The 27,023-nt window shown below is 49.7% G+C and overlaps 1 protein-coding gene across 23 annotated transcripts in view; it reads right to left on the bottom strand.

The window, feature by feature from the left end:
* Window positions 1-27,023, bottom strand: part of Osbpl10 (oxysterol binding protein-like 10) — a 255,044-nt gene that overhangs the window by 5,906 nt on the left and 222,115 nt on the right. For 11 of the 23 annotated variants that reach the window (XM_087562466.1, NM_001427692.1, XM_087562471.1 and 8 more), the window contains 3 exon segments: window positions 17,245-17,394; window positions 9,454-9,934; window positions 2,370-2,556 (listed from right to left, as the gene is read on the bottom strand). In XM_087562466.1, the coding sequence (XP_087418592.1) occupies window positions 2,370-2,556; window positions 9,454-9,934; window positions 17,245-17,394 (818 nt within the window). 23 annotated transcript variants of the gene reach the window in all.

Here is a 27,023-nt window from a genome sequence, read left to right as displayed (position 1 = left end):
GAGAGAGAACAGAAGATAGGAAGAAGGAAAGAAGAGAGAAAAGAGCAAAACCCGGAGGTAAAACCAACCCAGGTCTGAAGTAAGCCATCAGCCTGCTTCGCTGCTCCAAGCACGGTGCTTATATACGATGCCTTCTGTCACAGGCATGATCCAACAGTAAAATATATTCTCTCCTCCCCAAAACAGCATCTCCCAGTGCTACATTTTTACCATGGAGAGAGTGTTGGAAGAGCTTTTCCATCCTTAAGTAAGGTCTTTGGTTCTACACCAAACATCGTGGTGCATGCCCTTGTAATCCCAGCATTTGGGGCAGAGGTAGGAGGATTACAAATTTAAGGCCTGCCTAGGCTGTATGGCAACTTGTCTCAACAACAAAAGTGACAACAAACAATCCAATCACCAGAAGCTCACTTCTGGGTGAGGATGAAGCTTGGGCTGCTCACAGGCCCTCCGGTCTACCCAGCACCCACACATTCCCAGGTCAAGGCTGAGCCACACCGGGCCTCACGGCACCACCTGCTACCTCACAGCAGTACCTGGGGACTCCGCAACCACTGGATGACCGCCTTCAAGCTCTTTTTAAAGCCCCTGTGGAGGACTGGTGAGGTGGTTTGCCAGGTATAGGTGGAAGTCATGCACCCTGGCAGCTTGAATTAGGCCCCTAGAGCCCATGTAAAGGTGAAAGGAATGCCAACTCCAGAGCTGTCCTCTGACCTGAACATACACACCACAGCATACCCCACACTCATGCATGTATAACACAATGATGTTGAGAAGACTGTGGGAACTGCCTTCCTTAGCATGATTGGGGAACCCAGAGCTCTCTGAGTGGGAGGAAATGGTCCTGGAGCCCAGTCCTCTGCACCCAGTGGTCCAGCTTGTGCTGGGTTTTGTTTGCCTTGTCTATTTTATGTATTGGGGGAAGGTATGTGTATGCTGAGTATGGGCGTCCATGGAGATCTGAGGCAGGTGGCTTGAAGCTGGAGTTATGGGTGGTTGTGAGCCATCCAGTGTGGGTGCTGGGAACTAACCTCTAGTCCTCCGCAAGAACAGCAAGTATTCTCAACCTCTGGGCCATCTCGCTACCCCAAGTTTCCAGTTTTCAAGTGTAGGCTTGGAAGCCACCTCCCCTGCCCTAAGAACCATTCGGGCTCCTGGTAGACACGGCTGGTGGTGCAGAGTTAGGGGCTGTGCTAGCGAGTGCTGTGCAGTGGGCTCTCCCACAGGGAACACGCGGTGGCAGTGCTTTGGATGAGCCTTCTACGGCCTCTCAACTGCCAGTCTGACAACTGAATGCTGGGGAGAAGACACCCAAGCAGCATAGCTCCAGCACGCTCTCTCTCTCTCTCTCTCTCTCTCTCTCTCTCTCTCTCTCTCTCTCTCTCTCTGTGTGTGTGTGTGTGTGTGTGTGTGTGTGTGTGTGTGTGTGTGTGTGTGTGTGTCCAAGCTAACACCAGCAAGTTGCTAGAAACAGTTGGAGATTTGAGGTCCGCACAGCATCAGGCTTACTCTAATTGGGACTATAGAAAAAGTCTGCCCTTCCTCCAACTGTGACCTCTCCTTTAGTTCAAGACCTGGTTTTTCCAGCTTCTAAGGACAATGACATAGTCTGTGGCTTAGACACCCAAGACTCCAGGAGCTGAGAAAAGGGGACCACCATAATACCCATGCTTACAGAGCACTTCACTAGAAAGGGGAGTGCTAAAAGGCCATTTATCTAAAAGGCCATTTATCCTCTGGGACTCTTCTGCATTTCCACAGACTCCCCATAAATGATGCATAAAGAGACCCCAAAGCCTCCCCTATGAAGTGGAGGAGAGAGGTGCTTCTTCAAGCAAGACCTGCTCTCTCTGACTTGATGGCTGTCTCATCACTGAAATGCCATCCTTTTGTTTCGGGTTGGTTTGTTTGGACACAGAGTGCTGGGGAATTGAACTCAGGTCTTTGTGCATGTCAGGTAAACACTCTACTAGAAAGATGTGGCCCCAGCCCTTGACTTTTTGGAGTCAGGGTCTTACTATGTTACCCAAGCCAGCCTGGAGTTTGCTGGGTAGGCCTAGGCTGGCCTAGAATCTGAAAGTCTGCCTCCAGGCGGCTGGACTTACAGTTACGTGGTGTTGTGCCTGGCTAGGGCTCCATCTATTTGGTGTTGCTGCTGCTGCTGTTGTTGAATTGCTTTTTTGAGATAAGGTCTCATGTATTTCAAGCTAGCCTCACCAAGTAGCCAAGGATGATCTAGAACTTCTGATTCTCTGTCAGCTTCCAAAACGTTGGGGTTGCAGGTGTGCCTAACATACCTAGTTTCTTCTGAAAGAATGAGGGGACTCAGACACAAAGAGAGGACAGCCAGGGTCCCGGCCACGTCCTACCTGTGGACCTTCCCGCCATAGAAGGGCTTCGTGTGGAATGTCACCGTGGCAGAGTACCCAGTCTTGGCACAGCTGATGTTCACCTTCCCTCCAAGCTCCACCCATGGGACAGTGAGGATGGAGCGGGCGTAGGCACTGGGCAGCGTGAAGACGTATTCTTCCCCGTGGTCCAGGAGCCGAAGCACACCTCCAGGAGAGAGGGAGAGTCAGGCCAGCATGAACAGGCAGAGAGCACGAGGGATGGGAACACTCGGTAGGAGATCCAAGACGGTCCTGCAACACATGCCATGCCTCTCACCTCAACAGGGCTCTCATCGCCCTGGGTGCTGATGTCTGCACTGTGTGGAGCTCTGAGAAATACCATGAACAAGGTACAGCTGCCCTATCAGCTGGGTGGACATCAATCACTGAGCAAAGACACCATAGTGATTATGATCAAGGCAGTAGGGGAATGGCGGATGGTGCCAAGGACAAATTAATGTAGAAAAGGAATGTGGGACAAGAAGGAAGCATTTGAGCTGCACAAGCAATTCCCTGCAGTGACCACAAAGACCTAGGAGAGGACCTTTGTGAGGGAAGAGGTGGCATGCAGAGGTATGGGAGATGAGCAGGACAAGGAAGGGAAAGGCTCCAGTCTTGCTCCAGGGCAGCTAGTGTGTGAGAGGACGCCATGAACAAGCACCTCACCCCTCATGTCTCTCCCTGCTCCCCTTCAGTACTGAGATAAGGGCACCCACTGTCAAGGTAGTAACACACGGGTGACAGCTCTGTTCTTTAACTGCATATACACGAACAGGAATGGTCTGTGATGTTCCCTCCCAAGGCTCCTGGTTCTCCAGTCAACAAGAGTAAAGACTGGTGCCAACAGTCCCCAGGAGGACTGAGTGCCCACTGGCCACCCTGGCCACCAGCCTCCTGAGAGCTCCTTGTATGGTGCCCTTCAAGTGTCACAACCTCACAGGAGAATAAGGATCATGGTTTTAATGTAAGCAGGGGACAACTGATGCTGGAGACAGCCTAAGGGGTATTGCCAGTCCCTATTTCTCTCCTGAAATAAACAAAGATCTAGGGATGGGAGGAAGTCAAGGGGAGGGAGAAGGGAGCCTACACATGCACATGGAGTGGATAGATGGGACGCAGAGGTCTGGGTACAGACCATGACGATAGAGAGACTGAGGCCCCACCATCCTAGACACACACACATCACCATAGGGGAATGAGAAGATCTACACTCATGCCATCCATAGGGGAGTTAGATGCTACTCTGACATCAACAGAGGAGTTAGGTGCTACTCTGACATCATCAACAGGGGAGTTAGATGCTACTCTGACATCATCAACAGGGGAGTTAGGTGCTACTCTGACATCACCAACAGGGGAGTTAGATGCTACTCTGACATCATCAACAGGGGAGTTAGGTGCTACTCTGACATCACCAACAGGGGAGTTAGATGCTACTCTGACATCACCAACAGGGGAGTTAGGTGCTATTCTGATGTCATCAACAGGGGAGTTAGATGCTACTCTGACATCAATAGGGGAGTTACATGCCACTCTGACATCATCAACAGGGGAGTTAGGTGCTATTCTGATGTCATCAATAGGGGAGTTAGATGCTAACTCTGACATCATTAATAGGGGAGTTAGATGCTACTCTGACATCATCAACAGGGGAGTTAGATGCCACTCTGACATCATCAACAGGGGAGTTAGATGCTACTCTGACATCATTAATAGGGGAGTTAGATGCTACTCTGACATCATCAACAGGGGAGTTAGATGCCACTCTGACATCATCAACAGGGAAGTTAGATGCTACTCTGACATCATCAACAGGGGAGTTAGATGCTACTCTGACATCAACAGGGGAGTTAGATGCCACTCTGACATCATCAACAGGGGAGTTAGATGCTACACTCACATCATCACTAGGAGAATGAGACCACACTCACATCACTCTTGGCTTCTGACTTGGGTCTAGCCTGAACATCTGTCACAAAGCTTACTTTTGTGTAAGGCTTCTACAAGCTGGGCAGCTTGAGAAGGCAAAAGGCAAGAGATGGAGTAGAAGATTGAAAAGACAGAAGTCACAGGGTGTGCTGGTCCACACCGTCATCCAGAGGCTGAGGCAGGAGGACTGGAAACTCAAGGGCTACCTGGGTGACACAATGAAACCAGAGTCTGCCCTGTCTCAGAGGATAAGGAAAAAGGCCACCAAGATGTTCCTGTCACCCCTCAGTTCTACGTTCCTTGATTCCCCAAGCACTGGCCACATCCTCACAGAGGGTCTGGCAGGGAAGAGGGCCCTGGGACTCTGGAAGAAGCTTCCAGTCACTTCTAGACCCCCATACACACTGCAGGTGTTGATGGCTACGTGCTAGTTGCAAGGGTCAGCTCTCATCGTAGACTTGGCCTGATGTAGGGAGTGTAGATTAGGCTGGCCTGTGGGTGTGCCTGTGAGGGGTTTTCACTGGGCTGGCTGAGGTGGGAAGGGACATCTGGAATGTGAACAGTTGCCATGCCACGGGCTGGGGTTCCAGAATGAATGAAAGGAAGGAAGGTGATCGCCGTGCGTCTGCTGCTTTCTTCTCATGGGGACACAGTGTGTGTGACCAGTTCTCTCAAGCTTCCTCTGTCTGTGACTTTCCTGCCATGGTGGTCTGCAACCTGGAACTGTGAGCCACACAACCTTTCTCCCTTAAGTTTCTCCGTATTTTACCACAGCAACCGTAAAGGACAGTAAGACAGTAACTGCCTTCCAGATGGGCAGGCAACCTCACCTGCGATGTCTACTGTGCTCCCACCTTGGGGCTAAGCCTTCCTGCCCTTAGCCAGGACGTCTGGATGCTCATCTGCTTGCTGCCTACACCAAGGGCAGTGCCAGTCACCTGCCAGATGACTGGTGGAGTAAGCCACCCGAAGTAGTAGGCTTTCTAGAGCCCGTTATCAATACGGAGATAAACAGGCCTCTGGCAGGAACCTGGCAAGGTGTGTGTGTGTGTGTGTGTGTGTGTGTGTGTGGTGGAGGGTGGAGGTGGTGGTGGTGGGTGGGAGGATCTCTGTAGATGCTGCTGGATATAATGGTTCAAGCCTCTAGTCCTGGCATTGTGAGGCAGGGGCAAGAGGACCACTGCAAGTTTAAGGCCAGCCTGGGCTACATAATGAGTTACAGGACTACAGAAAGAACCTCCCTTCTAAAAACAAAAACAAAAACAAATCAAAAACCCAACAACAAGAACAGCTAAAGAACATGTATCCTGTAGAGAATTTAGAATAAGTAATAAAATCAAATAGAATGACCTGAATACCATTTTTTTTCTATGTATCATGTGTGTGCATGTGTGGATGTGGCGAGGATGGGGTTGGGAGTGTGGTAACCAGAACTTGTGGGAGTCCATTTCTTCCACCCCGTGAGCCAATTAGCCTCTGGTTTTCAGGGCTGCCTCTAGCCTATTGAGTCATCTCGCTGGCCCTGACTTTTGTTTTTCAATGAAGATAGAGTGAATTGCTCTGCTTCTAGCTACAGACCCAAGTCACTGCAAACATAAACCTCCCTCTGCGGCCTTCACATCCACTGAGCTTCCCACTAGGCCACGCAGCTGTGGAGACCTGCCCTTGGGCTTCTTGCCCAAGGTGGCACTCTGGCCTGCATCTGGGGAGAAGGCTGGGTGCAGGAGGAGGGGCCTGACTGAGGTTTGAGAACAGGCCCATAAGGAATGTCTGACCTCACTCCTCCTCCAGGACAGGCCGAGGCAGCCCTGGCTGTACCCTGGTAAGGACTTGAAGGTACCTGGGCCAGGCACCATTCTGCCCTTGCTTAGTCTCCCTCACATGGTCCTGAAACTGGGACATTAAGAACCTTCTGGAAGTGTCTCCGATTCTGAATTCCCATCCAGAACAGAAAGTTGGATGCTTAAGAAGTCCTCAGCACGGGAGATCACACAGGCTGCCTTCCACATACGGCTTCTTCAATACTCTGCCCACATCCTGCTTGAAGAGATCCTGCACTCAGACAACCACAGACAAAGGCTATCCAGGCCACCTGTGACCTCCAGGCCCGGACACCAGAAGTCATATCTTCTTAGAGATGACTAGCATGTCCTACAGCTGCCTACCCTCCCATCCTTCTGCGGTGGCCTCTCTGCCTCTGCTAAAGCCTCCACACCCCTCTCTCCCTGTGGGAGGACAGCAGGGCCAGGGTTCTTAGGGCAAACTCCTTGGCCTTTACATGACATAATTTTACCTGGGCCAGGGATTCCCCTGGCAGCGTGTAAGCTCTCCACAGGAGCGCCACACTTAACCAGCAATGACCCTATCTATATTCTGCCTCCATTCCATCTCTACTCAGTTTGGAGCTACACACCCTTCTGGTTGCTCACAGCAAAAACCTCAACGAGGGCCAGCAAGGTAGTGCAGCAAAAGTACCTGCAGATAACAGGAGAACCTGAGTTCAACTGTGGGTCCTACACGCTTAGAAAGCTGACTCCTTTCATATATTCACTAACTGCGCCATGCAGATGAAAAAAATATATATTCATACATATATACATACATATATACACACATATACATATATACACACATATACATATATACATACACACACATATATGAAATTCAGGGCCAGCCTCGGCTACACAGTGAGGACGAGGAGCAGAGTCACTTTCAATAATATTGAACCCTCTCTCAGCAAACACACCCCTCCCTGATAAAAATTATAAACTGAGATAAAACCTGCCTCAGTGACCCTCGCTCTCAAGGTCACCCCCTCAGAACTCCCTACCTCAGAACACAACTGGACTGTTAACAGGTTAGACATTAATGGTCCCCTAAAGACTCATGGCTGTGATGACCTGATTTCAATCCCCTGGATCCACATGGAGGATAGAGAGAACTGATTCCTGACAGGATGAACTCCGACCTGCACATGTGCATTAGATAATTCACATAATTAATTACATGTAATTATAAGTTTTAAAAGTTAAATGGCAATAAACCATGCTGATGGCCTATACATAAAGTAGCCTATTCCTTTCCCTACAATTTTGTTTCCTTTTTCAAGACAGAATTTTTCTGTGTAGCCTTGGCTGTCCCAGAATTCATTTTGTAGACCAGGCTGGCCTCGAACTCAGAGATTTGCCTGCTTCTGTCTCCCAAGTTCTGGGACTAAAATGTATACTACCATTCATACCTACACCTTTTTAAGACTCTCACAACACTGTCAACACTATAAACACCTCTTATAGTCTAGAAGGGAATGACCCCAGAGGCTCATTTATTTAAATGCTTGATCCTAGCTGGTGGACTGTTTAGGAAGGATTAGGAGGTGTGGCCTTGGAAGACGAGGTGTGTCTCTGGGGGATTGGGCTCTGAGGTACCAAAAGCCTGGTCTAGCCTTCGACTTTCAGATCAGATGTGAGCTCTCAACTACGGCTCCATCACCATGCCTGCCTGCCTGCCCACCCACTGCCATGCTCCCGCCATGATCATGGCTTCGCCCTCTGAAATAAGTGAGCCCCCAATGAAATGCTTCTTTTTATAAGTTACCTTGGTCATTAGGTCTCTTCATGGTAACAGAACAGTGACTAAGACACCTAACAGGGTACTCCAGGTGTTACCCCCCACCTCATTACCAGAAAGAGAAAAGGGGGGATGTTTTAGTAACCTTCATGATGTAACTAGGTAAGTCAATCACACACACACACACACACACACACACACACACACACACACACACACACACGGGGGGGGGGGGGCGCCTGTTGCTAAGGTGTTTGAAGCCATCTCCCAGAGAGCTGACGCCCATGTGTTGGAATGGCACCTCTTTTTCTATTTTCTTCCTTTCCCCACACTTAAATCAATGTTTTAAACGTCTTACTAAAGTCCAGTCCTGCTTAGTACTGGGTGGACCTGAAATTCTTTTCCTCAAAGAAGTCAAGAATCCTGGTTCCACCCAAGTAGAGGTCTGGGAAAGCGTTCCTCAGGCTGCTGCTGGTGGCTCGGAGCTCTGGCCCACACCTAACTCAGTCTCAGAGAGACTTACTCACAGGCAGCTTACCCTGCCCCTCCTGGGCCACGCCCTGTCTCCTACCTTCTCTACACAGAACGCAGCTGACCCCCTCTTGTTTATTCCCCAGACACAGAAATGGAGGCTGCTTTGCACAGCTACAGGGAATGTGGGGGTTTCTTTCTCACTTATTCAAGTATCCGTAGGTCCTAAGATAGTGCCAAGCACCTGTAAGTGCCCAGCCAGCGAGCTCTACCAACACTAGAGCTTTGAGATGGCTCGGCAGGCAAAGGTGCTTGCCGCCAAAGCTATAGAATCCACTTGGCGGAAAGACGGAACGGAACCACTTCCTGCAAGCTGTCTCTCCTGCTCTCTCCCTCCTTCCCTTCCCCTTTCCTCCATACTTCTGGCTATATATACATATATAGAATACATACACATTGTCTCTCTCTGTGTGTGTGTGTGTGTGTGTGTGTGTGTGTGTGTGTGTGTGTGTGTGTGTGTATAATTTTTAAAGAAAACTTAAATGCTCACAATAAAAATATCCTTCAATGACAGGGTCTTAAAAGGATTCTCGAGAAGCCAATAGGCTGAAAGTAAAATTCTGTGGGGGTTTTTTTGTTTTTTTTTTTTTTTGTTTGTTTGTTTGTTTACTTTCCTTTTCTAGGACGGGAGTTGTAGTCTCAGATCTGTGACTAAAAGGGAGTTAAATAGCTGTGATGAGACACCTTGACCTAACAGGGATGGAGGGTTTCTCCACACAATGAACAAAGCTCTTCCTGGTCACACATCTAGGGCCGGCCTTAACACCCATGGACCATCAGAAGATGGAAGATTCTAGAAGGCAGAGTGTGCAAACCACACTGTGTGTGACGAGACAGGTGAGCAAGGAGCCGTGACCCATCCCTGCCATCTTCACTTGGGACCACTGGGAAATCAGCCAACCTGGTCCATCACCCACCCCTCTTTCCCATCCTCCCACCCCCATTTACAATAAAATCCATGCACAAAAGCAACCGTTGCTCATCTCGCTGCAAAGGGCGGTGGGTAAGCCTCCAATTCGCTAAGGTGGCTTACCTTCCCCTATCATAGAGACCCCCACGGACATGCCCATGAACTTGCTTTTGGTCCATACGTGAGTGTTGACACACAGTCTCTTCTCCTTGCACTCACAGTAGAAGCAGGAGATGGGCGGATGATGGGATACCTGCTCAGCCACAAACCTGAGCTTATAGCTTTTAGAAGGGTCATCGGCCATCGGATGCTCGTGACAACTAATGGGAGGGTGGGGGGAAGTCCACTTCGACTTGACTCTGTCCTTGGGAACCTCCCAGGAGCAGTGAAAGGTCTCGCCGATGATGGGGTTGTAGGGCTTCTTGGCCAGGGTGCCTTTGCGCCCCTCATGGAAGGCCGTAAGATAATACTCCACGAAGCTAATGACTCTCTCCTCTGGCGTCGCCCCGGCAGTGATGGCCAGCAGCAGGTCAGGGTGTGCCATAAAGTCTGCATACATCTCCAGCAAGGACCGCTTCTCCAGAATGAATGTGGGGAGCACCACCTGCACCAGGGACACAAGGCAACAGGGCTTGTGAGAGCCAGTGGGAGGGGCTGCAGCCAGGGCTTGTGAGAGCCGGTGGGAGGGGCTGCAGCCACTGCAGAGTAAGATCTAGAGGCCCAAGCCGGAGCATGAGGCCCTTGATGGAAATTCCTGCATCAGTGACAAGCCAAAAGGGTTAGGTCAACCCAGGTTTGTGTGTCGTGTTGGTCCCAGAAGCCAGGCAGACCAAGAGTGTCTAAGTGGGGACAGTATCGGAGTGGTGTGTGTAGCCATCGCAATCCTGGCAGAGGCTAGCGATGAGGCACATTTGCTAGCAAATGTCACAGAGGCGCCCAGGGGGAGAGGAATGGCATAGGTACATGTGGAGTTGCTATGCCAGGCGGAGCCTTAGGAAACCAGGATGTGAGGAGGAGGAGGAGGAGGAGGACCGAAGTCACATGATCATCTGAATGGAGATGGCTGGGGCAGCCGCTGGTCTGTTACCCAAGGCGCACGCACAAAGGGAAAGCAGGTTGGTCCAAAGGGAATCCAAGACTCTAGGCCTGCACAACCCCAACCCGATGACCAGGTCATCTAAAGCAAACAGGTCATCTGAGCTGGGGATGCCAAGACAGTGACACCTCCCACTGTTCTCACAAAATAACTGTGTCAGGCCTCAGGGCCCACCCACTGAGCTGCAAAGCAGTGCTTTCTCTAGCCTGGACTAGCTTGAGAGAGTTGAGAGAACATGGAAGGGAAGGGGGCCCTTGGCATGGAGAGTGGCTAAAGCCTCTTGATGGCTGAGGATTAAGACTCCAAGGACACAGTTCCCACAAGCTGCGGAGTACGCTGTCAGCCAGCACAGAGGCTAAGGGCTCAGCACGAGGCTTCACTCCAGTCCCAGGTATTTATTGGGATCCTCACGAGCACAATTATGACTACTAACTTTGTTGATGGTGAGGGTGAAACTTCTTACATCCCTGGAATCTGAACTTTTACCTTGTTAGTTGTAATCCTGCCTGCCTTGCCTCAACCTGCTCCTACACTCCTTAACTTCCTCATGGTGAGAGGGCTCAGCTAGGCAGGTTAAGGCAGGAACTGTCAAGCCTGTCTCCCTGAGTTCAATCTCCAAGTCCTACATGGTAGAAGGCAAGAGCTGACTCCCAAAAGTTGTTCTTTGGTTTTACACATGCAGTGGCCATGCAAAAATAAATAAACATGATAATCTTTTCATCACAAAGTCTGAGCTATGTTCCCATTATGAGAGAAAGAATGGGTGACTCTTTGCAAAGCCCACACCCACTATCTCAGTCACGCTTAACTCTCTCTCTCCGAGAGCCTCTCATTCTTTCAAACCCTACTGCTCAAAATCTATATTAAAATCTAGCCATAAACTCTCCATCAATCTGCTCCATGATGGCTCATCGTGGAATTCCTTTCTGTGGCTCCCAATTTGAGGCCCCTTAAGAGATTGAGGAGCCTCTCCTCAGGATGCTACCTACATGAGCTTGGAGCCTCTCTCTTTGCCACTGACAGCCTTGCCTGGCTCCTTCCCCCATGGACTCGTGGGGTTTCAAAGCTGGCAGACCACCAAGGGTATACAATAACCTGAATATCACCTAGGTTTACAGTTCTGTAACTATAGCTCTATGCCAGGTTTCCCTTTAAAAGAAAAAACAAGTTGGTTTTATGTTTAATTATGTGTCTGCATGTGTGCACACGTGAGTGCAGGTGTCTGTGGAAGCCAGCAAAGGGCATCAGATCCCCTGGGATAGGCATTCTAAGGGGCTATGAGCCACTAGGGTGCAGGGAAGGGAATCTGCAAGACCAGCCTCTGCTCTTTGCAGCTGAGCCATCTATCCAGCCCTACACACTGGGCTTTCTTTAAAAAAAAAAAAAAAAAAAAAAAAAAAAAAAAAAAAAAAAAAAAAAAAAAAAAAACACGCTCTTGCAAGTGATTTGGATACAAAAGAAAAGATGTCCAGGAGAGAAAAGCAGGCAGATGTGTCTTCAAAGTGTAGTGGTTTCTCGTAGGAAATCAGAGGAAGCTAACCCCACCAGGGATGCACGGTTTAGCAGACAGCTCTTAATATCATTTATCTGTCATTAAAAGCCGTGTAAAAAGCAGCAGCAAGATATAAAATCAAGCACGGAACACAATCCAAGTAAATCCATTCAAAGCCTCAGAATGTTAACTTGTCTCTAGATGATAAAGGGCTGATTTGCATTTTTGTATCTATCTGCTATCCAGGCAAACGCAGGAAGAAGAAAATCATCAATGACAACTAAGTCAAGGCAGATTTCCCAATGCTCTTTCAGCCACGACTCCACCAAACTGAGAGTCCAGCTGTCCAAGGACGTCTCTGGCCAGGCATGCACTCTATGCTCAGCCTTGGGAGAGCCCCTTCCTCACGGTCTGTGTGTCTGCAGAGTCAGGTGACAACATCTGCTGAGCTCTGTGAGACCAGGCTGTGCCACCCTCCCATTGAACAAGCAGGTAAGACCACTTGAGCAAATGTCCCAACAGTCCTTTCTCCCCGGCCCTCCTGAATCACTCGGGGGCTCTGAAATGATTGAATCCTCCTTGTCAATTTGAATTAATTTAAGATCATCCAGCAGACACACACCTCTAGATACCCCACCTTGTAGACCAGATACTCTTTGAGGGAGTTTCTAAAAACATTCAACAGAAAAGGGGAGATCCTCCCTGCATGCTAAGTGGCACCATTCCGCGGGCTCAGGTCTGAGACTGAACCACAGTGAGGACTGGAGTTGAGGGCCAGCATTCATCTCTCTCAGCGTCCTGCCTGATGTGGCCAGCTGCCTCATCCTGCCTTCCCCACAGTGACATGTGGTGTCCCTTTTAAACCGTGAGCCCGGATTTCCTAGGTTCTTTCTTCTCAGGTGTGGATCACAGCCCTGAGGGGGCAACACATCTGGGCATTAGAGCCGTAGGTTTTAGCAGCTGGAACCCTCATGGAGGCGAGTGGAGGAGAAATGGGAGCAGCCATGAGTGACACAGAGAGCCACACAGGGACACTCTGGCCCAGGGAGCGGTGCCATCTCAGTGACCCAGTCTAAGTCATCCCTCACAGACATGCTCAGAAGCTGTCTCTGGGTGTCTCAGGTCTGTCAGGCTGACAGTTCCTAACTATCATACTTGATGATTAGGGTTCACGGCCATCACGAGGTCCAGCTGACCAGGTTTGTGTCCTGTCAGATGACTCCGCTGTGGCTCTCCTCTCTCACCTTCTGCTGGGGTACCGCTAGGACTTGAGAAGCTCACCACCAGACTGTCTCCAAAACCTGCCCAGAGCATTCCTGCCAAGACTTTTCACTACAACTGATCTCCCGTCTGATCTCATTCCCTTCTCCCACTCAGCCTTCTTGGGGTGGAAGCTCGTCTTTCTTTTCTCTTCTCCGTGTGTGTGTGCGTGTGTGCGTGTGTGCGTGTGTGCGTGTGTGTGTGTGTGTGTGTGTGTGTGTGTGTGTGTGTGTGTGTGTGTGTGTCTGTGTGTTTCTAAACAAGTCAGTTCATCAAGTGCTTCTTAGGGGATGGACACCAGAGATATGGAGCCAAGAAGTGCATGAGCCCTAATTGGGCTGTCTGCCTCTGACGGGATGAGTGACGGCCCAGCGATTCGTACTGACCGGCCTTCAAGCAGTCGGGCTGCAGATTTATGGAGCCGTCGATAAAGATGGCCTTCCCCCCATTAACATAATTAAGACAGTGAACTACTTTGGGGGAAGTTATAAAGAGAGAAAGAGAGAAAGAAGAGAGAAAGAGAGAAAGAGAGAGAGAGAGAAAGAAAGAAAGAAAGAAAGAAAGAAGGAAGGAAGGAAGGAAGGAAGGAAGGAAGGAAGGAAGGAAGGAAAGAAAGAAAGAAAGAAAGAAAGAAAGAAAGAAAGAAAGAAAGAAAGAAAGAAGGCCTGTGCTGGGGATTCAGAGGACAATTAATTACGCCGAGGGTTTCGCTGATTGAGGAGTAGCTGCTTCCTAGTTTGGGCCTTAGAAATCTGATGTGGGTGATCACATAGCCAGGAGGGCAGAGGACAGGCAGAAAGAGTGACAGTCCCCCCCCCCCCCTGCAGGGAGCACACCAGACTCCTGTGAGAGATGCTGGGAACAGGTGCATTTTTCCCTCAAATACCCATCAGTCCAAAACCTCAGGGGCCAGCCACCTGATGCTCTATTTTCAGACTGGAGAGAACGCCCAGTGTGACCCCAAGAAGTGAAGGGGCCTGGGGCTACCAGGGTTCATGTGGGATAATGGGCAAGTACTTTTTCCTTTTCTCCCCTCCCCCCTCTTTTCATTTTTTGTATGTGTATTTTGTATATATGTGCAAATGCACATATGTATATGAGTGATGTGCACATATGTGCGTGTGCATGTGGAAGCCAGGGGACAACTTTGGAAACCATTCCTTCAGTACCAGCCATCTGGCATTCTGAGACAGGGTCTCTCACTAGAACTGACCAACTAAGCTAGGTTGCCTGGTTTGCAACCCCAGGGATCTACCTCTGCCTTCTTAGCACCGGAAATATATGTACACACATACATGCATGCATACATACATGCATACATACATACACACATACACACACCTGTATATTTATTTATATATAGCACATAAATACATATGTACATATATGTGGGGATGGGGGTGCCATCCTCCCAGTCTCTCCCTGTTTCATTACTTACCCAACAGAGCTGATTAGATTTCCTTAAGGAAATTCCTACCCACTTCTTATGGTGCCTGGGCTATTACAAAAATCACTCAACATAGTATTTTGTTAGATGGGAAGAGTTTGAAATTAATTTTCCATTCTCCTTCCAAGTAACCCACTGGGCATTAGATAAAGGCAATGTCTGCAGTTTCAGGATTAGACCATGGCTCTGGAAATGCAATCATAAGCTAATAAAATAATAATGCAAACTTCACAGTCCAGACATGAGCCCTACACAGCGCCTCCTGGGTGGTCAGCCGACCATCAGCTCCCATCGGGCTTCTGGGCCGTTCCATGTTGGGACCTGAGCAATTTCAGTTTCTCGGTCCCTTCTATCATCCTATCCACAATTCCAGCCCTGAATTCTGCAAACCATTGTAAAGGCACGATCCTCCATGAGAACGTTTTGCACTGTGACCCAGCACAACAGAACTGACATCCAAGTGTGCTACCATACTCCGATATTTTCTGTCGTAGTTCATGTCTTAAAAACGACTCTGTCTGACCCACTGAATTGGTTTTACAACCCACTGGTAGGTTGAGACGCGCAATTTGGAAACACGAGGATTTTAGATGGCGCTCGGGGACCTTGCCACCTACACGCCCTCAGCATTAACTGGGGCGTCACCTCAGGGTCTCATGTGATCACCAAAGACAGGCGGCTATTTAAAAAGCCAAGCGTCTTCAACAGATCTGTTCAGCAAGAAGCTGAGATTAGAGCAGGAACACAGTGTGCTAAGCAGGCCTTACTCAATGGCAGAGAGGCAGGGTTAGCCATGCGCTGCGGGAGAAGGAACTTGGGGGGCTGAGTGTGGGCCCCGTTTAAAGTAGCAGTCACCCAGGATGCCAAGCACCTATACTGAAACCCCTGGGAGCATTTCAAGGCAACTTTCTGAGCTGGGGAGGTAGTTTACCTAGCGTACACAAAGCCCTGGGTTCGATTCCCCATTAACTGCATCCACCAGGAATGGTGACACACTCCTGTAATCCCCACCCTCAGGACTTAGAGGTGAGAGTATCAGAAATCCAAAGTTACCCTTGGCTATACAGTGAATCCAAGGTCAGGCCCTTGTTTATATGTGGCAAATTCAAGGGCAGCCTGGGCTACAGTGAGGCCCAGTCTTAAGTAAAAGCCCTTGGTTTTAAGAAAAGAAGGCTTATGTTCACAGTGCCCTGGCTGATCTTCCCAGTGGGATGGTACCCTGTGCTGGCTGCCCTGTCTCTCTGTTCATTTTCCTTCAGCCACACCACAGAGCCCAGCAACACACTGAGGCATTTTACAGAGGTGAGAATGAGACACAACCACTCAGTGTCTAGCTTTAGGCAAGGCCCTCTGCATACCACCTCCCATCCCTATGACCCCACCCCACCCCAAGAGTAGCACTATGATCCTTACATAAGCCAAACCTGTAAGCCAGACTCTCCCATCACCTCTCCGTGCCCCTTGACTCCAGGCAACATTCAGTTCACTTGGAGAGCTGCCTTCCCGCTTGCCTTCAGACTGAGGTGACAGCTGTGGTAAGGGGTGAGGTGTCAAGAGGACATGCGTGGCTGGGGACACTGGGCTTCCTAGATGCACTCAGGAAGAACTCTGGGTGCCTGCAGGGCCATGACTCTCTTTGCCCACCTATGGGTTTGGGGTCACCAACAAAGTCTCCCACCCCTTACAGACTTGTGAAGGTTAATGGCGGCCTTCAGAAGGCCTCAAGGCCAGGCAGACACTTTTTCCTTCTGGGTTTCTCTCCATGGCTGTGATGTCACAATGACCTCTGACCTCTGCAGGCTACTCCAGTGTCTAGGACACTGCCCTGGAGAGCAAGCAGCAAGCACACAGTAGGTCTGGGGAGCCAAATGAGGGCTCTGTATTCTGAATGAGAAGTCATCTAAAATGGCTTTCCTAGATGGAGGTGGTGGTGCACACCCACAGCCAGAGCCGTGGGACCCATGACAGGAGCGTGGCTTGAGCCCAGGATGTAAGAGTGGACTTGATAATACGCATCAAAGTCCTCTCTCAAGAGAACCAGGAAGACAGAAAGAAGGGAGAGAGACAAAGAAAGGCCACAAGTGGTGGCATTCACTACAGTCCCAGGAGGTGGAGGAAGTAGGATAGTCACGAGTTCAAGGCCAACCTTGGCTACCAACAGGAGTATAAGCTCAGCCTGGGCTACATGGAACTCCCTCTCTCTCATATGGGGCTGTGATGTGGTTTGAGATGTCTATGTGTGCGGTATATAAACATGTATGTGCCTGTATATGACATGAGAAGTACCTGTGTTTTAGTGCATATGAGATGTGTGTGTGGTATGAGGGGTGTGTGTGTGTGTGTGTGTGTGTGTGTGTTGAGGTATGAGGTATCTGAGGTATCTGTGTGTCCTTTCCGGATATTTGTAAAATATCCTCCCTAAAACTGCATGCTGGCTTTCCTAGTCTGGGTTCCCACCTCGCCACAGCGAGAGAACAGGGAGCAGAGAAGTCTGCAGCCAGAGAGGGCAGCAGCCCGTCAGCCCCCTCAGCCCCATCAGCCAGCCCCCTCAGCCCCATCAGCCAGGCCCCTCAGCCCCCTCAGCCCCATCAGCCAGGCCCCTCAGCCCCATCAGCCTACCTTGGTTAAGTCCATGCCCAGCTTGAGCTGTGAGATAAGGTGGAGGATTACACTGTGCTGGTCCTCCACGGTGCCCGGCTCCACCTCTCCCTTGTCCTCGTGATCACTCTGTTCTTCCTCAGACAAAACCAGTTCAGGGCCTGAGTCTGGCTGAAATAAAACCATTCAAAGTCATCATCTGGTCCCTCAGGAGTGGGAAGCGCAGTCCAATGGGGTGTTCAAACCTCTGGCTTAACGGTGACCACGCAAAGCCAGAGCTGTCCCTGGCCGTGTCTCTGTAAGGCGATCCTGCTGGCCGGGCAGAGGCTGAGCCTCTGGGGGGTCAGCCCCTGTGCTGCGGTCACTGCACCTCCCTTACGACCCACCCCAACCCACCCCACTTCAGGGCTTAGGCCTCCTGTGCTGGGAGGGCTGTCCGTGATTTTGAAAATAGACAATAATCATGAGTGCTTTTTAATAAGCCATCACCTGTGTCCATGGCTACTGTACACGTGTATGCAGAAAGCATAGCGATACATATGACTGCTTCAAGCATATTTTTGTGATTAAAAATGATCGTGTGTGTGTGTGTGTGATGTGCCACAGCACAGGTGTGGCAATCAGAAGACAATTTGCAAGAGTCAGTTTTTTCACTTCTACCATGTGTGATCTGGGACTAGAACTCAGGTCGGCAGGCTTGGAGGCAAGCGCCTTCACCCACTGAGCCTTCCCATTAACTCTTGATTTCCAAATATTAATTTATTTATTAATTTTGGTGACTTAATTGCAGGGCTGTGAAGGGAACTTTGTGGACGACAGCCCTCTGTCACAATGTCAAAGGCTGGATGGCCCTGCCAACTTGCACAGTACACATATGTGACCCCTGGCCCAATCTTCCCCACTGCCAGACACAGCCTATGGACTTACATATCCTGTACACTTTATGTGTAATGCATTTTTTTAATATTTATCAATAAAAGTGGAGTCCCCTTAGAATTTTAAAACTGCTTTATTTCTGGAAATTTTTACTCTGAGACAGTTTCCACTCAAATCGATAAGGGTCACCCTGTCAGGTTAAAGAACTCTCGGAACTGGCATGAAGAGATTAAAAAAAACGAAGCTGTAGGAAGCATGCTGAAACTTCACAGCAAAGGGGGAAGGCCATGCTGGCCTCTGTCCCAGTCTTCTTGGCAGCGCTGATTGGCTAACTCGGTCATTGAGTTCCTCATATGGCACAGAAAATCATCAAGACAACACTGTACAAGGCGGGGATCTGTGGGCATCTCTGACAAGTTGCCTTTCTAGGGTGCAACTGCCAAGAGCTTTGCTCTGCATCATCTCTGGGGTTCCACCAACCTGTTCCACCAGCCCACATTTTCAAGGCCCCTCCTTAAATGCCACAAGCAAACATTCTAGGTTTCTATCCAACGATGAACAACAGAGCAGGCATGGCAAGCTTACCATCAAAAAGTAGAAGGACTCAGAGACATGAAATATGAAAAGACACAAATCTGCTCACGTGACCTTGCAAAAACCAATGATTTATTAGTCTCGTTAGACAGAGCATCTTACATTTAAATACGCTCCTAGTGTACACAGGGCACCAGTGATCAATGGGCTGCGGCTGTCCAGGCAAACACACATGTATGTGCTGGCTGCCCCCACCACCACCACCCGATCCACGTGCTCCAGAGGGAACCCTGGTGCTCCTTCCCAGTTGGACTAGATATTTTCAAATTTCAGTTAAACAGAATTTGCTATTGACAACTTCCAGGTGGTCCTTCATTTCCTCTCAGGAAGGCGGGGGATGTTCCTGTGACACCCGGGGTTAAGTCCTACCACGCCCTGTTCTTCAGGGCTCTCCTCATTTGTGTTACAGGGCATCTCTGACAAGTTGCTTTGCTAGAATGTTCAGGAGTAACCAAGGATCTATCCCATGTTAGCCAAGAATGCTCAGAGGGAGCAGCCGGAGTGGAGGCTGCTGAGATTTTACAAGGGGCGGTTGGAAGAGGTGGGTGGGATCCTAGTCTATAGCTGGAGGCCCCAAGCTTGCTTTCCGTTCCCTCCAGCTTTGCCTACCTGACCCCTGCTTCCTGTCTGGTGTGACTGGCTACCCAGGATGTGGCACTAGGAGTCTGAACAGAGAGCCCTGAGGTTCATGGGCCACGCCTCCTTCCATCACCTCTCTCTGCCTTTTCACTCTCTCGCTTCCGGGTTCCAGGCCAGTGTCCCATGGGTGCTGTGCTCCCTGTGAGCTCCCAATTCCAACCTGACACTGCTGAAGTCACTTACCCAGGGCCTGCATCCCTCCCACTGTCAAGGGAAATACGGTACTCACTCTGGAGTGCCCAGGGAGCAGTCATCTCCCTACTTGTGCCAAGTCCCCAGGGCAGGTGGGAGAAGGGAACGGCTGGGTATCTTGCTTTGGGAGGAAAAGAATTGAAATCGATGAAACGGGGTCAACGAAGATGGCTGTGTAGTCGCTGAACCATCTGATCCCAGACACTCTCAAAACCCGCAGACTGAACACACTGTGGCTCAGTGTGGGAAGCCTTTGTGCTGGGCCAACCCTGGCCCTGTGCTGTCTGAGCTACCTTAAAATCAAATCCAGATTGTTCCAACCTCCCATTAGCCAGGCGTCTTCTGCAAGAGCCTACCTACCATTCAATGGTACTGATGCGCAACAGTATTGACCGTATTCGGAACAGTGTTCGTGCAAACACAGGCGTCTCTAGCTCCTCCTGCATCAGCTCCACACTGCAGGCCCCCAGGCAGGATCTGAAGCTACTCAATACATTCACAGTGATGTGCAGTGATGGCAGGAGGGACCGGGATGGACTTATCCCAGGTCAGAACTCTAGGTGAGGAGGAGGCCCAGGGAAACACGGGGGTGACCTCCTTTCACTGGCACAGAGGCTTAGCAAACGTTGCCCTAACCTCAAACAAGGACCCATCACTATTTGCTGTCTCTTGGAGCTTCTGAGAGCCTGCTCTTTAACAGTAAGAACAGCAGCAACAGGTGTGGACAGAGTAGTAACAGAACGACTGGTAACCAGGCTGATCGGCCGGAGCACGCACACAAGAGCACACAGATGACCAGTATTTAACAAAAGAAGTCAGGAGGGTGTGGCCGCTCACACCTATAATCCCAATACTTGGGAGGCTGGGGCAGGAGGATTGCTATGAGTTTAAACCCAGTCCAAGCTACAGAGTGTGACTGCTTCCTCCTCCTTCCTTCCCTCCCTCTTTTCCCCCACACCTCCCTATACCTGATTTCATTCACTAATGTTGGTAGTGACTGTCTCAGAGGGCATGTTGGTTCCACCCACATTGGAACTCAGTCCCTCTGTGTGGGCCAGTATTTGGGGTAGGAGGAGTCGTGGGGACCACTGAGCTGGTTAAGCGATGATGTGAACACCATCTGTCTGTGTCCATGAAGCACTTGCTGCTCACAGACACCACCGGGAATGGAGGCTTTGAAGATCCAGGCTGTGCATGGAGAACAAAGGCTCAAATCTTTCGTCCTGCAGGGCAAGGCCCTGCCGAACAGCTTTCAACATGGATGGCAAAGAGACAGTTGCCCATAACAACTAAGCCAAGGTCGTGGCCTAATTAGTGCAGGGCTTACCTAGCATGCACACAGCCCAGGTTTGACCCCAAGCACCATATCAAAAGCATAAGGCCAACGCTTGGGAGGTAGAGGCAGGAGGATCAGAAGAGCCAAGTCATCCTTAGCAATCCTGAGGGTAGCCTAGGCTACGTGAGACATTAAGGAGAAACAAAATCAAAGACATTGACAACTGTCACTTGATCTCAGTACAGGACTCCATGGCTCATCACAGCCTGTCATCCCCCTGCAGTAACACCTGCTTCCCTTGTGCTTACACCTTCGATCCTCACCCACAAAGCAATAGCAACGAACTCCAAGTGTTTGAAGGGGCACAGCAGTGATTCCCCATCTTGGTGAAAGCGGAAGTCAGAGATGGACTTGGAACACCCAGCCAAGGAGCGAGACACAACCCAAGACGAACTTCCCCCAGAGATCCGTGCAAAGGAGCCAAGCTATAAGAATATACACCAGCTAGACAGTGAAATTGAATTAAAACATGTTTTTAAAGAGAAGTGGGCTTTGGAAAAGTAAGATTTTTAAAGAAATAAAAACAAAAATTATGACTCAATAGTTCTACCAGACATGCACACTGGGGCCCATGGTGCTACGGGTGACTCCAGGGGAAAGACGGGCACAGATCCGATGAATGACAGAGGCAACCAGGGCTTTGGGGACATTCCCTGGTGGTCTATCAGTCCCCACACCAAGACTCCTAAGCGTGTGGGGACTGGGGAGGTAGCTCAATTGGTAAAATGCTTGCCTACTACATACAACGCCCTGAGTTTGACTCCCGATAATGAGCATGGTGGTGTGTGTTGGTAAACCCAGCATTCCTGAGGTGGAGGATCAGTCACAAGTTTAAGGTCATCCTCAGCCTGGAACACAGGAGCCCCTTCAAAAGGGGTGGGAGATGGAGAGACAGCTCAATGGCAAGGCAAGCATAACCCTCAGATACCTGTGATCCCAGCACTGAGAAGGGCAGAGAGAAGAGACTACTAAGACTTGCTGGCCAGTCTAGCAAGAGATAGGAACTTCGGGTTCAGGGAGAGACCCCCCAGTCAAAGGACAATTAAGGTGAATCGTGACAGAGGATGCCTTCCTCTGGCCTCTGTGGATACCCCACACATGCATGTACACCATGCAGCACACATGCACACACACACATACACACACAAACACACATGCACATCCATGCACACCGTGCAGCACATACACATGCACATCAGGCAGCACAAACACACACACACATATACACCATGCAGCACATACATACACACACCATAGAACACACACACATCATGCAGCACAAACACACACACATATATACATGCATGTATACCTTGAAGCACACATAGACACATGTACACACATCATGCAGCACAAACAAAAACACACATACACATATACACCATATAGTACACACACACACACACACACACATGCACACCATACAGCAAAGTGCATCCCACACACATACACACATATACACATACACACACATATACACATACACATACATATACACATCATGCAGCACATATACATCCATGCACATCATGCAGCACATACATGAACACACACATATACACCATATAGCACATACACATGCATGTACACCATGCACCCCATGCAGACAGACAGACAGACAGACACACACACACACACACACCTGTGCCTAAGCAGTTTTTCTGAAGTAAGACCCCACATACTTCTCGAATTTTCATAGAGTCCATGCCTTTTGGCTGACCTCAGTCCCCAAAGGATCAACAGGGACAGTGAATAAGAGATGGTTCCTAGCAGGAATGGACCAACCAAAGGTAGCTGAACCGTCTGTGGATATGGCCGCCCACACCTTCCCATCCATGAGAGAGCAGTGGGCCTATGAGAGGTCTCCCATCAGCAGCGAAAACTAGAAGACAACAGGAACTCTTCATCTCTGACCATTCTTTAACACAAAGTGAGCTTCAGACAAGGGATTCTTGTGTGTATGTGAATCTGTCTTAGGCAACACAGAAACGTAACTAACTACAGTTTGGGGGTGGTTTGAGGAAGAGTTTCCAAGTGGTCTCTTCCTCGGATGATGCTTGCTTAGCAACCTTGCCCTTCCCGTATCAGACCTGGCCCTCCATGATGGGGTCTGTGCCACGGATTTGAATGGACCGTTTCCTCCCTGCCTGCCCAGTAGCCTTAGCTCCAGGAATCCAATGAGGCACTGTGGTGGAGAACTATCTGGTTCAGCACCTAGCTTTTCAGGCCGCTGTCTGACAGGGTGCCTCAGTCTGCCAAAGCCATTCATCAGCCCAGGTTGGCCTCAGACTCTCTCTGTGGCCTTCTGATCCTTTCATTTCCACCCCGCCCCTGAGTGCTGGGATCACAGGTGTACCCTACTACACCCAACTCACGGTTTCCTCTGTTCCGATAACATGCTGTCATTGTTGACCTAATTTACAGAATCCACCAAACCAGGGATTTAGTACTTTCGTGACCCGTGATTTTCCAGTCACAGTGTATTTAGCCAAATTACCACACCATTGCATAATCCTCCAGGGTACCCTCACCAAAAGCCGCATCTCCATCCCAAGAACCCCTTCAGACAGCCAAGTGTCACAAAAACCAGTGCAGTGGCATGGGAAGAGAAGCCACCCCACGCCTATGCCAGTCACATCCCTTCTTGCCAGTCATGCAAGATCAGGCCACAACCTAGCCATCATCAACGGGCTCCCTCCTCCTCCATTCCTCAACCGGTCACTTAAATCCCACGAAGAGCAGGTGCAAGCATTCCCTGTCACATGCTCGGGGAAAGCTGAAGACACGGGGTCACAAAGCTTTGTCATATGAAAGCAAAAGAAAGAAAGAAAGAGTCGCTCCTGGTGACCTACTGTCCTCTCCACGCTTAGCACAGGTGAGCTCTGTCTTCTGGAAGAGCCTCTTTGACACTTGGGTCTAGTTCGCCACAAGTAGGCCATGGTTTTTCGGCAGAAGGACTTTCTGTGCAGCAAGAGGAAGGGTGCCTGCTCGAGGCAGGAGCATGCCACAGGCAGGTGTGTCCACTTCAGTTGAGTCTTGCCCGACTGTGGCTCCTTTGCCCTGATGCAGGGCAGCAGTTGAAGGCTCCTGCACATGTACAGCTCTCTGTGGAATCTCTTCCAGAGCCAGACGACTCGCTCGCCTCAGCAGGCACCACTGTATGTAGGGGCTCTTATCCTGCCATGTGGAGGTAGGTTCGGTGACAATGTTCCAGTGACGGAGACCCAGATGGAGAGGCCGGGCTCTAGTGCTGAATGGGTGAGAGGACAGCGTGTCACACAGCAGGCTGGTCCCCACTGCCATCCTGGAGATGCTGGTTTGGGCTGCTTGCTGACGTCACAATCATGGTGCTGCCTTGCAGGGGCTGAGCTGGGTTTCTTGGGCTAACCACACATACACACACATTTACCACACTTGGCTCGCATAGACTGGAAGGAGAGGTGCTCTTCCCAAGCAAAGGGGCCGACCTGCAGAAAGGTTAATTTTCAATAAAACACACCCTGGAAGGCGGGAAGACGGCACTCCTGAGGGGAGGGGCTGGGAGTGGGGGCTGGGGGGGAACATGTAGCATCAGTCAACATAGCCAGGGACAATTATACCAGGAGAGTTCGGCTGTCACTTTAAAAACATGGGGTAAGGGACATTAGTAAGAACTCTTTTTCTCATTTCATGGCTTCTGGGAAACTAGAGTCCAGCCATTTTTACGTTTGAAAGGGGAACCAAAAAGAATTAAGAGTAAAGAAAACCAAAGGAAGGTTAGGTCCCAGCAATACCAGGAGAAGGGGAGGCCAGCGCCCCAGAGCAGTAGAAAGAATGCAGCCAGCATGCAGGAGGCAGGGGCCACAAGGCAAACAGGAGGAGTCTTTAGCACTGGCAACCCCAGGAGAGGAGAACCATGAGGACCCTCACAGGGTGGGAGGGCTTCTGAGTATCAGTGCTGCACAGGGCTTCCCAACAAACCTTCTTCCGGAGCACAGCCAGTACTGAACTGGCACTGCATTAACTTAGTCACCTTTTGCATGGCATTTTATTTAAAAGTGTGTGTGCGTGTGTGTATACCTGTGCATGCGTGTGCATGTGCGCACATGTGTGTTCACATGTGTGTGCATGTGTGTACACGTGTGTTTGTGTGCATGTGTGCACATGTGTGTTCACATGTGTGTGCGTGTGTGCATGTGTGTGTACATGTGCATTCGTGTGTGTGCATGTGTGTGTGTGCACAGGCACACTCATGCAAGCATGAGCTCATACATGCATACACTGACACTGCAGATTGAACATACAGCCTTGTGCTGGTAAGCACCTTTGCCACTGAACTAATTACCGGTCTTTTTCTTTTCTTTCTTTCTTTCTTTCTTTCTTTCTTTCTTTCTTTCTTTCTTTTTTTTTTAACTTATTTTGAGGTTGGAAATGTATCTTGGTGATAGGGTGAATTCAGAAGGCCCTGAATTCAATCCCTCACACACACCCTTAGGGGGTGCTAAAGGAAGATGTTCACTTAGCATAGGATACCTCCCCCACCTCAATTTTTCACCCCAATTTCCTGCTGCCCACACTGACCATGGTCCAGAAAAGATTTCCCCAGCCTCAGTTCCCCATTCGTGCAAACAATTGAGAATGAAGTGCTAAGGGGCAGAATGCAGCTGCATTACACTGAACTATTGCCAGTTGTCCCTAAAAGTACAGTGTAACTGCTATTAGCAGGGCACTGACACTCTATTAGGTATTAAAAGTAATTCTGCAGGGGCTGGAGAGATGGCTCAGTGTTTAAGAGCCCAGCTGCTCTTCCAGAGGACCCAGGTTCAATTCCCAGCACCCACATAGTGACTATCAACCATCTTTAACTGCAGTGCCATGGGCTCCGACATGCTCTTCCGGCCTTCACATGCAACACATAGAAGTATGTAGGCAGGACACCCATACACACAAAAACAAACACAAGTCAGTTCCAAAACAAAGTTTGCAAGTAATCCTGCAAAAGGCAGATGGGCTGAAGGATGACACATGCCAAGATTAGGAAATTTTGTATAAGACACTAAAACATCCACAGATTCTGGTGACTATTGGAATCCCAGATACATCCTCAAGGGTTCCGAGAAAGAACCACATTCATTTGTCATGACACTTTATAGACTCTCGTTGTCTAGTGTTGTGGCAATTAGCAATTAAAATCACATTAAATAAATGTGGGGATGTTGTTCCAGAGTAGAGCATTTGCTGAGCCCATGCAAGGCCTTGGAGTCCATCCCTTGTACCTCAAAATAAAGAGAATTTGGACCTTCAGAGATGGCTCCGTCAGTAAAGTTCTGGCCACAGGACATGAGGATCAGAGTTTGGATCCCCAGAACCCATGATAAAGCTGGGCATGGCAGTGTGTGTGTGACCCCAGCTCTGGGGGGTGGGAGATAGATGTGTCCTGGAGGCTCACTGGCCAGCCCATCTAACTAAAACAGTGGGTTCCGGGCTCAGTGAGGCCACCAGAATAATAATAGAGGAAGACATCCAACATGACTACTGGACTGTACCTACACACGCACTCGCGCACACACACAGACACACACACACACATGCCTGTGCACCCATTTGGTCATACATGCACGCATGCCCATACAGCACACCCACCAACAGGCCCCCACATGTGCACCCATACACATTAAACATGTATACATGCATGTCCATACAACACATACACACACACATACACACACACATACACACACACACACACACACACACACACACACACACACACACTTCGATAAGGGCCAGCAGGGTGCCTCCCCAGGTAAAGGCACCCACCGCTAAGCATGACCACCTGATTTACTGCTCAGAGCCCACATGCTGGAAGGGTAAAATCGCCTTCCAGCTGTCCCCTGACCTCCACTCATGTGCCACAGCATGTCCCTTCTGGGCTCTCACACACAAGATAAGGACAATGTAATAAAAATGTTCTTAAAAATAACCAGTTCCTGGGGCTGGGGATTTAGCTCAGTGGTAGAGCGCTTACCTAGGAAGCGCAAGGCCCTGGGTTCGGTCCCCAGCTCCGAAAAAAAGAACCAAAAAAAAAAAAAAAAAAAAGAATGGAAAAAAAAAATAACCAGTTCCAGAGTGGCTTAAGGCCCAAGTGGCCAGCGGCTCTCTCTAGAACAGTGCCTCTCACCCT

This window comes from Rattus norvegicus, chromosome 8 (genome assembly GCF_021556685.1).
Source record: "Rattus norvegicus strain SHRSP/BbbUtx chromosome 8, alternate assembly SHRSP_T2T, whole genome shotgun sequence".
Taxonomy (NCBI): domain Eukaryota; kingdom Metazoa; phylum Chordata; class Mammalia; order Rodentia; family Muridae; genus Rattus; species Rattus norvegicus.
The sequence above is the reverse complement of the archived record's forward strand: the minus strand, read 5'-3'. Positions and strand labels throughout refer to the sequence as shown.